This window comes from Mya arenaria, chromosome 10 (genome assembly GCF_026914265.1).
Source record: "Mya arenaria isolate MELC-2E11 chromosome 10, ASM2691426v1".
Lineage (NCBI taxonomy): Eukaryota > Metazoa > Mollusca > Bivalvia > Myida > Myidae > Mya > Mya arenaria.
In genome coordinates, this window is record NC_069131.1 from 64119997 (window position 1) to 64133780 (window position 13784).

General features: G+C 36.3%; 1 protein-coding gene across 1 annotated transcript in view; it reads right to left on the reverse strand.

The window, feature by feature from the left end:
• Positions 1-1524: 1524 nt before the first annotated feature.
• Positions 1525-13784, reverse strand: part of LOC128205357 (scavenger receptor cysteine-rich type 1 protein M130-like) — a 38055-nt gene continuing 25795 nt past the window's right edge. The window contains exons 7-16 of the mRNA XM_052906930.1: positions 10110-10275; positions 9285-9454; positions 8065-8218; positions 7060-7223; positions 6143-6299; positions 5609-5766; positions 4424-4629; positions 3041-3258; positions 2491-2682; positions 1525-1778 (exon numbers count right to left, since the gene is read on the reverse strand). Of these exons, the coding sequence (XP_052762890.1) occupies positions 1601-1778; positions 2491-2682; positions 3041-3258; positions 4424-4629; positions 5609-5766; positions 6143-6299; positions 7060-7223; positions 8065-8218; positions 9285-9454; positions 10110-10275 (1763 nt within the window). The 3' untranslated portion in view covers positions 1525-1600. The remainder of the gene's footprint in view (positions 1779-2490; positions 2683-3040; positions 3259-4423; positions 4630-5608; positions 5767-6142; positions 6300-7059; positions 7224-8064; positions 8219-9284; positions 9455-10109; positions 10276-13784) is intronic.

The window sequence follows — 13784 nt, forward strand, 5'->3', positions numbered from 1 at the left end:
TCCATCGAAAACAACCTCAGATGTACATGTATAAGGACGGTTTACAAAGGCATTAAGTCTATAAATTTAACTACGCTGTAAGTAGACCGTGTATCTATTTAAATTTAGCAGTTAAACCTAAGTAATAGCTAGATGACATGAAGTAAATTCTTAATGAATAACAATGGGCGAAGTAGCGAACGCGTCCTTCTTAATCATTAAAAAACTACTTCAGGTCATCCGACTAATTTAGAATACTACCTCATTTTCAAAAACAATGACAACGCAACATCTGACGCATGGAATGTGTATCGGATAAGTGGCAGTAGGCGGACCTATAAACAACCACGAAAGTTGAAATTCTTAATGATTGCCTATCTGCGATTTCATTGTCTTATTTAAAGTGTAGGTTGTATTCTATGGACTTGACTCTCATGAATCGTAATCATTTATGCAATAAAACACTTCATTGGGAATCTTTATTAACTAAGGAATTCGAATTACACGTTAAAACACTACAATTCATTTTTATTATTGTTATTTATTATAATAACTCATTTTACTGGCTACACCCGAACTTGATGTCGAAGGAAATTGGTCGAGGTGTTCCGATTGTTACCAGTTTCAGATATATACACAGTTATTGCACTTTGTAACAAATATACCATTTGCACTACTATTAACAGATGCATAATCACTTCCCTTTGTAAATAATAGTCATTTTCTTATTATATTGTAAATTCCCTTAGTTTGCAACTCGTTATTTGATATATTATGAACAATTATGGACATTTGTAATATTAACAATTTCATTCGGAAATCCTCGGCCATTTTCCATCGAAAACAACGGAAAATGGCCAAGGAGTTCCGAATGGTGCAATTTGCGGTACTTTTATAGTGTCTATTCCCTTAGTTTCAATTGAACCATTCTTTGTTATATGAACACAGTTGTTAGCCTTTGAAACATTGAGCCATTGGCAATATTTGTATATTGTTACCTGAGTTTCATTTAGACTAGCCGGGCTTGTTGTACTCATCAAAATACTTCAAAGTCTGTGTCCAAAAGCGATGAATAGTTTAATATAACTGCTTTGCGTTACTAAACTGATATTGTATCCGAAATATAGCAAATATAGTTCTTGTATTTCAAACATATCGTGCTTGATAACATTTTTTTCAATTATTTTTTCACTCAATCGTATTATTGTTTGACAATTCATTTTTACAAATAATAATTAAGAAAACAATAGGAACAGGGAGAGTGCACTGTAACATTGTTTACGCTTGTTGTGGCACAGTATGCATTCAAACAGAAACTTAAATATATAACGTTTTAATCAATGTTCGCCCCACCCCCACCCCAAATTCCTCATTTTCATGAATTTTCAACGCAATTGTATTTTAGAAATATAATTCATCAGTTTATTTTTTACGATTTTTTTTCAAACCTTTGTTCGTAAAAGCAAACCTTTATTTGTTAAATGTATTAGAAATGCAACCGTATGGAATAGTATTCTGTTCAGTTCTAACAACAAAAACAATTCAATTTCTTTACTTTTGTTTTTAATAGCAATCATATTTCACACGAGTTTAATCGGAAAAAAAACTACAAATTGTTTCCCTAGCCGGATGAACATACTTGAATACAGCTTGGCGTAAATGACGTCACTGCGCAGAATTTGACGTCACAATGAATAAACAATTCGGCGCTTGCTCCGCTGAATGAGAAGGCTGTAAACTTGAAGCCAAACTCGTGGTTAGTGGACAACTCTTGTCGGACTGACTGGTCAGCTGAGCACCTGAATTAACATAATATACTTTCTTTATTCTAGTACAAGACTGATGTCTTTCAAAATATTGATAATACAATGAAAACTACAGGGACAAGCCCAGTAGTCGAAAGTTCCAAAATAAACCCTATTTAGAGGCACAAAACCGGGGCCTAACCGACAATGAACTAGTGACTATAAGTATCTATCATGTGTTTCTGGTAAGCCGTTAATTAGGCTTGCCGAGTTACCGGTCACGCAGCGTGCCCAACAGGACAGATGGTACCCATCTGTGACACCGGGGCAATAAGCAAGGAATGAAAAGCAGTGTATTGACGTAACGGCTTGTTCGCCTTTATACTTAGATTACTTAGACTTAGACTACTTGGTTGACGACCAACAAGAAAGATACAGAGAAAATTAAAGTAAAAACATCACTTACATGACACTGGGATCTGACGCGAGACTTTCATAGACAATTCAAATTGCCATAGTACTTTATTTGGTGACTGAATCCCATTTTAAAAAACGACCAAGTATTTCAATACTTGTTTTTATTGAATCGAAGAAAGATGTAGCTAATCGGATGGTAATGAATGAACATAAGATTAACTTAGCTGCACATTGAAAACCATATTTTCTAGAAGACCAAGTGTTGTGAACTGAAATCCGCGGTTACATTGACGTTCAAAATATGTTTCGCAGCCCAGAAGCAAATGAATAAACCGGCCATAAGATTTACCTATTTGTTATTAGAGCTAATCTGTGCGTGTCATCTTTATTGGATGTCGGCGTCGCATAACATGATTGCACGATCATTTTTGTGTTGACGTCAGCATTTGGTGTGTACAGTCTCACGAATACGTCACGTCCGATTTGCAGTCGCAGAGGATGGTCAGGCAGTTTCTGGGTAAAATTTCCGTTGGCAAACCCACTATAAATTGAAGTGGAATTCATCGAAATTAATTTGGCAAACATGGACATGTCTTTTTGTTTCTTTATCATTTGCTAATATACATAACTGTTCAAAATGGATCGTAAAAAATGGAAACTTTTAATCACAACCCATACTTTTAAACTGTGCAGTGTGGTTGCTAAAACAAACTAGAATTAAAGAATCTGAAATAATGTTCAACATATGCTTCAAAAGTTCAAATTAATAACACAATTTTGATCGCATTTGAATATCAGTATGCTTCAGAAACAAATCTAAAATAATTTTATGTTCGCTTTTCAGAAATCTTCGAAAGTTGTCTATATATTCGGCCCTAAACACCAAAAACTAACATCACCTGTAGAACTCCTGCATCACGGTGAATGACGCGCTTGGATTCACCGAGCCACTACTTCCGTTATGATATGTCGAGACGTCAATAACGGCCTGTCCATTTACGTTCACGTTACAGTTAAGCGTTAACGTCCAGTTCACGTTACGTACGACGTTTGGATGGTTCACGTCGTGGTATGCGTACAATAGGAAGGCGGTGTAGACATTTGCGACGGCGGACGTCTGGATTAAAAATAATAATTTCGAAACATAATCTTAAAGTCTTTCGTATCTTTTGGAAATATAAGTGTTGTTGTTCTTTGTTGCTTTTTTTGCTTCATTGACGTCGTGTGGAAAAGCGACGTCAATTTGGAATAGGTTTAAATGTTGTACCATGGAGGGGCACGTGCTCAAAATGGACCAGCCAACATTATTATTGAATAATACTGATGGCTGATAATTGTAAAATAAAACTATAAAATATGTTTTATAAAAAACAACCTTTATGAACAAACAATTGCATAATCTGATAAAAAAGAGAAACATCAAAATACAAAAAAACCTATGTCTTATACCGTTATTACAAACCTTTGGGCATATATAATGGGTATTTAATGGGTCACCCCAAACTCGTAGGCTACGGGTTTTTTACAGCTTGGCTTACGAATCTCGAGACCTGATTCATCAAAGGTAAGAAAAGGTTTTGGAGGATGTTCTGCATATTTAAAATAATCTGATTTTTGATAAATGGGTAAACTTGAAAATTCTGAACACCGCTTAGGCACAGGGTTCTAAAGATGTAGGAAGGTTGGTCATGACAAGCAGATAAAGCCTTTTGATTTTGAGGTCAGTTGGTCAAAGGTCGTGGTGACCTTAAGATAACCTTAAGCCTAAAATCGGTTACCGATCAACATATGAAAAACACTTTCGCCCTAGGACCTCAAACTTCGTAGGCAGGTTGGCTTTACCCAGCAGATGTACCCTTTTGCTTTAGAGGTCAGTGGGTCAAAAGTCAAGGTCGTTGTGACCGTAAGCTGAAAATACGCAGTTTCCTGTCATAAATTGAAAACGCTTAGGCCTAGAGACGTCGAACTTAGAGGTAGAGGTCCCTTAAACATAACCAGAACCCTGACTATTTTGACGACATCACGTCACCTCATCACGTCAGTGTCGTGGTGACCTTGAGCTGAAAGTCCGAATTGATTCAATAACTGAAGAATACTTGTATCCAGGTTCCTCAAACTTGATAGACTTTGATGTTTTGCAACAAAATTAGTCTTGTAGTTGTTTGATTTGTTTTACACTTAACCTTTTTCATGTATCATTCTTAACATCAATGATACAATGGAAATTACAGGGACAAGCCAGGTAGCCAAACCAAAAGGGAGAAGAACATAAGCTTCAATACCGTGGAAACAGTTCCGCATGTGTGAATTCCTCGGTCAAAGACCAGTAATTTCCCCTGTTTGGTTCCCGAACACTGTGAGTTTTGGCCCAGCACTATGTCAGAGGACCGGGAGCCGGGAAATACACGTTCCAATAAGGTCATATCGACGGAAATGTTCCATTTACTCGGTGTACAGGAAGCCTGGATGGCATCTTGGAGACGCAGACCTGAATACACACAGAAGTGGCAGTCGCACAATAAACACAGGCGCCAATATCACGACGACACTCCAGTCATTTCTCAAGCTCACGCACAACTCATTTTCTCACATTACTGCATGACATTATTCAAAATTCCTGATTTCTTTAAATCTTTTGAAAAGCGCATTATCTTGTGCGTTATGTTCACAAACATCATTGCTCAATATTCAACAGAAAATTATTTCTATAGCTCAAAATAAATTTTAGTAATAACTGCAAAATTAGATACATTTTTGTTATTGCCTTGTTTTTTCCATAAAATATTGACCAATAATGTTTTATCAACATAACTTATGAATGAAAGCGTTTAAAATAATTGCTAACTTTATTCAATTTTGAATAATTATGGTTATGTGGTTAAACGAGTTGGGTTTAAGATTGAATTTTTTTTTTTTTTTTTTTTTTTGTGGTTTTGATGTCAGGTGTACGGTTTAATCGGACAATAACGTCATACGTGGTTTGTTTGTGTAATGCTACGGACATTCCTACCAACCAAAGGAAATTTCAGGTCCAAAGTTATTAATTGTCAATTGTTCTATGTTTACAATAGCATTATTATTATATCTAACAGTTAATCATTTAAAATAAACTGTTTGCTTTGTATTTTAACACAATATCGTCCTTTACGTTACATCTTCATGCGTGTTAATCAAATGCTACTTATTTAAATAGCTGTTTAACAACTTTCACATTTTAAACTTCGTCAAGTCAAGCGATACATAGTATCTGTTCAACAGAAAAGCTGTACTATTCGTGTGTTTTTTTTTAAAGTTTAGTAGTTGGTGTTGAAAAAACAATACCAAAAACATACCATGAATTGTGATCGATATTCTTAGAATTTAAATCTGCAAAATGTAAATGAACCTTTTTTATCATGATACAAATTTGAATGCCCAAAAATCATAACCATAATTTGAATTTTAGGGAATATTACAAATGAACTGACCACAATCGATACCGACGTCTTGCGCATGCGTACAGCCGTGAGTAAGCCAGGGGCTTGACATACAGAACATGACGTCAGTCTCTTTTCCTCCACACCCTAGCTCGTCAATCACTATCTGGCCCGAGCCTTGGCCGTAATGGGCGTGGCCATATACCCTCCTGGTATGATTAGGTAGTATTAATTAGCTTTACTAGTTTTCTTTAAAATGATATACACAAAATGCTTATTACATACGCTTACATTTTATGCACACCCATATTGATATAATAGTTTTAAAAGAATACATGGTATGTGTCATATGACCTGTAAACAATTTAGTGACATTTAACCTAAAATATTTTATTTTTTTATTTAGTCATTTCAATATGTTTTTACATTGTTAAACTGCTGTAATTCATTGTTAATTTCTGCTAGATAGTTGGTGGGAGTGACCCGTTTGATATTTTAGATTAAATGTCACTTAATTTTTCTACAGGTGATGAAAGTAGGAGTTCATTCAAATCAAACTATCGTGATTAAACCCATGTTTGTCACCTCGGTGTTTCAAAATTAAATCCCATTTGGTTACAGATGACGTCAGCGTCCTGTTGGTCGAAACCGTTCGAACAGACTGTGCCCCACTGTCCACCGTAGAAAACCTCCACCCTACCTTCAGTGGGCGAGGATCCGTTCACTAATCGCAATTTACTTCCTGAAATGATTATTTGTTATAAGTAACGATCGCATTGGATTAGACGTTAAGTCAAAATAAAATATCATTTTAAGCCAAAGACCTGTTGCGAAACAATGAATGACATCTAAAACATAATACAATCTAGCAGATAGAAAAAAGAGGGGCAAGCCTTGAATAAATCGAAGCCGAACAAGCTCCTCGGCGGGGAATCCACGTGACCAAATGGGTTGGTTCCAGTTCGCTTCGAGACGAAAATCCTATCTATTTTAAAATCGGAGCTGCAACCTATCACTTTCTTTGTGTTCTCATATCTTTTAAAATTATTAAAATACTCGTTCACAAATGAATGTGCCTGTTATGTATTATGTGTTTTCATAAACTATTCTCTAAATTTCCGCTAAATCGGAGCCAAAATGATAACTGAGCCTGTAACCTACCAGTCGGATTTTGGAAACATTGCAGAAGTGTTCTCGAAAACGGTTTAAGTTTCAAGGAAAACATGGGAATTCTAATACACACTAGTTAGGTGAGCATATGGTAGGCTATGTTGAAACTTCAAGAAACTATTATAACTATATGTATTTCCTTGATTTTCGTCTCGAATCGAGCCTTTTGGCGACGCCATTTTGAACTGGAACCAACTGTTGGTCACGTGGATTGTCCGCCATGAGGCTCTGTGCAAGACATCCTAGAACATCGACCTAGATCATGATACTGCCCGAGAATATTCGGACCCAAATGACCAGATTTTTAAAAGATATTATTTTGGTATGCATACCACAATCGACACCAACGGCATTTCCATGTGAACAAGACGTGTTCAGCCAGGGGTCAGAAGGACATATTGCAATGTCATTTTCGTTTCCATGGCAACTTAAGTTTCCTATGATGGTCCGAGCACTACTTGTTCCATAAGTTCCACCAGTCTTCACAACGTTATAACTAAAATCAAAGAAACTAAAAATATCGAACAATGAGAACCTCTTGTAAAAGATATAATATTCTGAATAGCGTCACGTGATTTTGATCACCATTATCACGTGATTTGAGTGGGAGTCCTTGTTCGTCAAGGGAATTAACCGCTATAAGTAGATTTTTGTGTCGTTACTTAACTGTTCGTTCACAAGAACAGAAATCATCTTTCCAAGGAAATTCTTCAAAAACCAATATTCCTTCCCCAGTAAATTAAATTTATAGGTGGTAAGGCGATAAGCCATGAAGATTTACCGACTTAAAAGGTGTTGAAAATACCTAAAGAATAATTTTTAAATACCGTACGTAAGCGAAGATGCTGCTCATTTTTTGGTGTGTTTTTCTTAACTGCTGCAGGGATTTTTGTCTTTTAATCATACTCTTAATACCCCACCCATATTTGCAATCATAGAACTACTCTCAAAAACAAATAAGTACTATAACATGAGAAAAGTTAACACCGCTCATGATGCTGCCTTTACAGCAAATTTAAAGCTGTACTATTATTGTTTGTCTTGGAATAAGCAAATATTTGCGAAACTGTGTGGAAACCAGTAATATGAGACAAAAAACAGATCGCAGCTTTTCATAATTACGTTAGAAAATTGATGTTTTGTGGCTAAAGCGTTAAGAAAGGTGAGTTTTTCGACAGTTTGCGGAACAAATGAGATCTGTTCTATTATCTTATATAACTGAATTGAAGGCATTGATACCAAAATCAATCCCCGAAACTGTCAATCTGTGTTCAGCTTTAATGGCGATAAGGTTAGAATTATATTCAATTAGAAGCAATATCATTTTATGTTCGCACCCAGAAAAGTATTGATAGTTCATCTGGCGACACACAACCTCGGCGTCCCCGGAAGTGAACTGGCGATCACAAATTGTCCCCCACTGGCCCCGGAAGTATACCTCAAGCCGCCCTTCCGTCACCCGAGGGCCGTCCACCAACCGGATATGACTATCTGAAAAAAAAACACACAGGAAAATCACAAACTAAATATCCTGTAAACAACTCGCCCTGAAGCGACTGTTGAATAACGAACACGAGGACCGAGATTGCCCTATATCGCTAACCTCACTGGACAAAGGGTTCTGAAGTTACATACTGGACGCCGATCGCCCTTATGCTATAAGTGAAACTAAAAAACGTCCCGATATAAAACGGACGTGTGAAAACATACATATTGTTTTTTTAATCAACATGGTGTGACGAAATTTGATAGAGGGTCACCTTCGAAACATTTCTGTGAAATTATTTTGAAATCGGGCCAATTGTTTCTGAAGAGGAGATTTTCAACGTTTTCCCTGTAAAAGGTAACATGTCGGCAATGCTATTATGAATTCACATGAAGATTCTTGATAAAAAAAAAACACCATGGAACATTTCTGTAAAATCAATTCAAAATCGGGCCAGCGGATTATGAGGAGAAGATTTTGAAAGTACATATACGCCCCAGATGGCCATGTTCTTTAACGAATCATTATAGGGTGAAAAAAACGGTAGAGGGTTACCTATTAAGGAACATTTCTGTGAAATTATTTTTAAATAGGGCCAGAGGATTCTGATGAGACGATTTTCAAAGTTTTCCATATAGACATATATTGAAAAGTTTTTGTTACGAATCAAAATTGGGTGTGTAAGCTTATTTATACTCGCACTCAACCAAGGCCAATTTGGCGAGTTCTCCGATAAGATTGTTAGTCTTATTAGGTTTTTTAGAGCATAGTGTACTGACAGAATGTAATTAACCCTGGTTTGTGCTACACTGGTTCTTTAACGTGCACCAGTGCATAGCACTGTCATACGGGACTCCCATTTCACCTATCTCCCGGAAGACGATTAGTACGTTTACGTGGTGCGGCGGGGAATCGAACTTGCGACCTCTGGATTGACAGTCAAGTGTGAATCCACTAAATCACGGATCCACCAAAACGCACATTACTGATGCAAAACCCCTATATATCTCCTAGGTAAATATGTTTGAGTATAATGATGTGAGATACCCCCATCAGAATTCGCATACTTACCACAGCCAACGCCTACGTCATCTTGGTGCGTGCAGGAATTGATCAACCAGGTACGAGATGCGCAGTCAGCGATATCCGATTCACTTCCGGTACAGTTTAATTCAGCAATAGCGACTTTTCCATGACCTTGACCGAAGTAGGCATTTTTATACACCGATACAGGGGGATTGCTGATGAGAAAATTTTAACGCATTTTAGAGAAAAACGAAACATAATACATGTAGTGTATAAAACATTATGAAAATTATATAAGCGTATTGAAAGGCAAGAAAAAAACAACATTTTGATATAAATACAGAAATATAGAAAATGTTGATAGCTCATGTTGGAAGCCAACACGGGAACGTTTGTCACAAACATGTTATATTCAAAATCGGCCCAAATTCCACCCATATATCAAGTAAAAATAAAAAATGGGCTTATTATCATTTTCTGGCTCAGTGCAAAATGATCATTTTTAAGGGTATTCAATGAAGTTAATGTAACATTGAAAAATTAGTATGGAGTTAAACTTTTCAAAATGTGTTTCTGTTTTGTCGCTAAATTTTGGAATTTTGCTTTCAAATAAAGCTCTGCTAACTTGTTTACTGAACATGAAAAGTATCACAAATCTGTATTTTATTAGATTTATAGAAGCATTTGGGCTCGACTGCCTTTGAAGTAAAGTGACACTTAATACAATCTTATAAAGGCTCATATATATTATATGCTTTTGTATATTTAAGGTACTCTGCATGATCATCATAGTTACGAAATGCATCGACCTTTATCTTCTTTAGCTGCAAACATATATTTCATTTAAAACCAAGAACAGTACTACCCGACCTGTCTGATACTTTGTACGTGTATCCAATCATGCCACAGACGACAAGTGCGTCACGTGGTGTGAAGTCGCTATCGCAAACTGAGTGCCAGCCGTCTAGCATGCGTACCTCTAGCCGCCCTTCCGCCGGCGTCCGTCCGTCCACCAGACGAACCGGTGTGTGGGGGTCTACCAACAACATTATCTTACTAGTGAATAATACTTGTATGAAAATAGCCATGTTTATATGCAAAGTTGAACCGTTCTCGGGTGCTATATTTGGGTTTATATGCTAAATAAAACCACTGCGACGCCTTACTTTGTATATTATTGGGTTCGTAAAACATTATACAATAGAAACTACAGAAATAAGCCAAGCAGCCAAATTTTTACCTTTTCTGACACCAGAATCAAAGGCTTACAGATTATCAACGATAAACACTCACCCACACAGCTGATTATAAGTATTTTCCATGGCCGAGAGTATAAGATAGATTCATCCCACCCCGAGCGTAGGGTGTTTTGCGGAAACAAGGTTTATTGAGTTTCCGTAGAACATCCAGCCAGAGGGTTGTGATGAACCTACCTTACACGAGCGGCTATGCTAGATGCCTTTTCTCTCACCTTTTTTTTATTTATTTCATTACGCTCAAAAGAGCATCAGTTTAAAATATCTTTTAACGATATTTTGTTTAACTAAGGTAGGAGAAAAAACATCTACCATGGCCGATCGTGTTAGATAGGTTTTTCTCCCATCACGGGCAAAGATAAAACGCCCGTATGGAGCTCCTTTTTAATGGTCATCACATTGTAATTACCTCCCTTGTTGAAGACTGTCGTCTGTATCATCATAGAAACCTTGTCTTGTGGTAATATTTAGAATGCTAATTAAGTATTTCTCGCTTCAAATGTCACCATAAAACAGTTTTCATGCACCTTTCAAGAAACAATGCTTCACTCTCCTTAGAACTATTTAAAGAACGATTTGACTATTAGTAGGTTTATTCGGTAAAAAGACATGAACATCACATGGCACGTCATAATGCAGACAAATTATAACATATCATTATCAATGCATAGACAATAGAAACCATGAAATGCACACACAATACCAAGGATGACACAAAAAAAGAGAAAAATGATTTTCACTTATTTCCATTGTGGTCCTTGAAAAAATGGTGGCAGTAACCATGGAATAGTCATGTAGTTTAGCAAAATTGTTAAGTACAAGGATAATAAATCTAGACAAGTTATAATCTTATATCACAGATAATTAATTGCATAAATTATATCACAGAACTCATTAACATTATTACTCTGCATTCATAGCCTATTACACTGCATTCATGGCCTATGTATTGTAACAGAAGACTTGAGATCATAATGTATGGAATAAAAAAATGCCATTCAAAATGGCAATACTGTAAAGCAATATTAATATCACAATGAGATATGATAAGATATAAGGAAATACGTGTAAATAAGAACCCTACATGCTAATAAAAATGAAATTATTATGATAGCTAAAAATAAAAATTTATTCTATTAATATCACAATGAGATATGATAAGATATAAAGAAATACGTATGAATAAGAACCCTACATGCTAATAAAAATGAAATTATTATGATAGCTAAATATAAAAATTTAAAATGATCTTTAAGACTGCAATAGGTACTGTTTGATGGCAGACTTGAAATGGTAAGGTTTTGAAATATTCCTTATATTTTGAGGAAGACTATTCCACAAATTTATGCCATTATTTGTGAATGTCTTTGCCCCAAAACTGCCAACCTTAGGCTTGGAGAAACGACCAGTGTTAACAAAGGTAAAACTATCCGCAAAATGATCAGACACTGGCTGAGCTACCTTATTAGACCTTGTACAGCAACCGTGCACATCACTTAGCGGTTTAAAATGTTCACCAAGATACTCAGGGGCAAGGCCATTCTTTATCTTATGGACATGACAAAGCATAATTTGCTCTACCCTTTTTGACACGGGTAGCCAACCTAAACTTAGAAATTGCTCTTGACCAACATGAGACATGTTATCCATCTTTAAAACAAACCTGATCATCTTATTTTGGGTAGTCTGGAGTTTATTTTTAAGTGACTGGGTAAGACCTGGATACCAAAAGGAACAAGCATAGTCATAGTGGCACTGTATAAGGGACATAACCAAGAGTTTTCTAGTGTGCATATTTAAGAATTTACTTTTTCTGTATAAGAACTTCAACCTGGAGTTTGCCTTACTAATAACTGACTTGGCTATGGACTCACCAGCCAGACTCTGATCTATTTTAGCACCAAGGTACTTGACAAAACTTGATGGAGTAATTGGCACCCCATTACAAGACACATTAAGCTGGGGATTAGACTTAAGTTTGGGCTTTGAACCAAACAATACTGATTCTGTCTTGCCAAGGTGTAGGGACAGTTTGTTGTCCACTAGCCACTCACTAATGAGTTCCAGGTCACTTGAAAGAATGGATTGAATTTCTGATATGCTTTTACCAGCTACTAAGATGCCCGTTTCATCAGCATAGAGTAATATTTTATTGTTAACCACAGCGGCCATATCATTAACATAAATTAGAAATAGAAGAGGGCCAAGGATGGAACCCTGAGGGACACCACATGTAACAGTGGCCTCGGAGGACAATGTGCCAGATACGTCGACAATCTGATGGCGATCTGAGAGATAGGATTGAAACCATCTAACAGCGTCAGCATGGTGACCTATAGCCTCAAGTTTCATCAGTAAAATACCATGATTGACCGTATCGAAGGCCTTCTGAAGGTCAAGTAGAACCATTCCAACCATTTTACCTTCATCCATCTTAAAACGAATGTAATCAGATAAATGGGTAAGACATGTGTCTGTGGAGAAGCCACGCCTAAAACCGGATTGGTAGCTGTAGAAAAGTTGTTTATCATTTAAATAACCTTCTACCTGATCATATATGACCCTTTCAAATATCTTTGAAACAATACTTAAAACTGAAACAGGCCTGTAGTTCCCAACCTCAGTCTTGTCACTTTTCTTATAAAGGGGAATAACCCTGGCAGACTTGAGGTCATCAGGTACAGACCCCTGGATAATGGACAAGTTCACAACATGAGTGAGGGGACAAGATATGATAGAAGCACTATCCCTAACAAACCTAGCAGGAATGCCATCTAAACCTGTAGCCTTATTTGCACTCAGTTTATCTAAATGTTTTAAAACTTTATTTTCAGACACAATAGCAAATGAGAAGCTATTATGATTAACACCTTTATCAATATAATATTTGCTAACAAAACTTTTACCATACTTATTCAAGCTTATTGGAAGTTTTTCAACAAGTTTAGAAGCAACTGTAGTATAAAATAAGTTAAACTTTTCAGCAACTGTAAGCTTATTAAAAGAAATATGTCCATCAATTTAAGACCTATGCTACTTGATGAAGAGTTACATTTCTTAGAAGGAAGACCTAATTGTTTAAGTGTGCTCCAGAGAGATTTAGACTGGTTTTTGTACTGTTCAAGTTTTTCTGAAAAATAGCATTTCTTGGCCTTATGAATGAGAAACTGAGTTTTATTACGCAATTCCTTAAAAACATTAAAATTATCTTCAGTTCTATTTTTCTTAAAAACATAAAAAGCTTTTTAACTATTAACATATTCTGAATCACTGCGCGAATATCCATGAC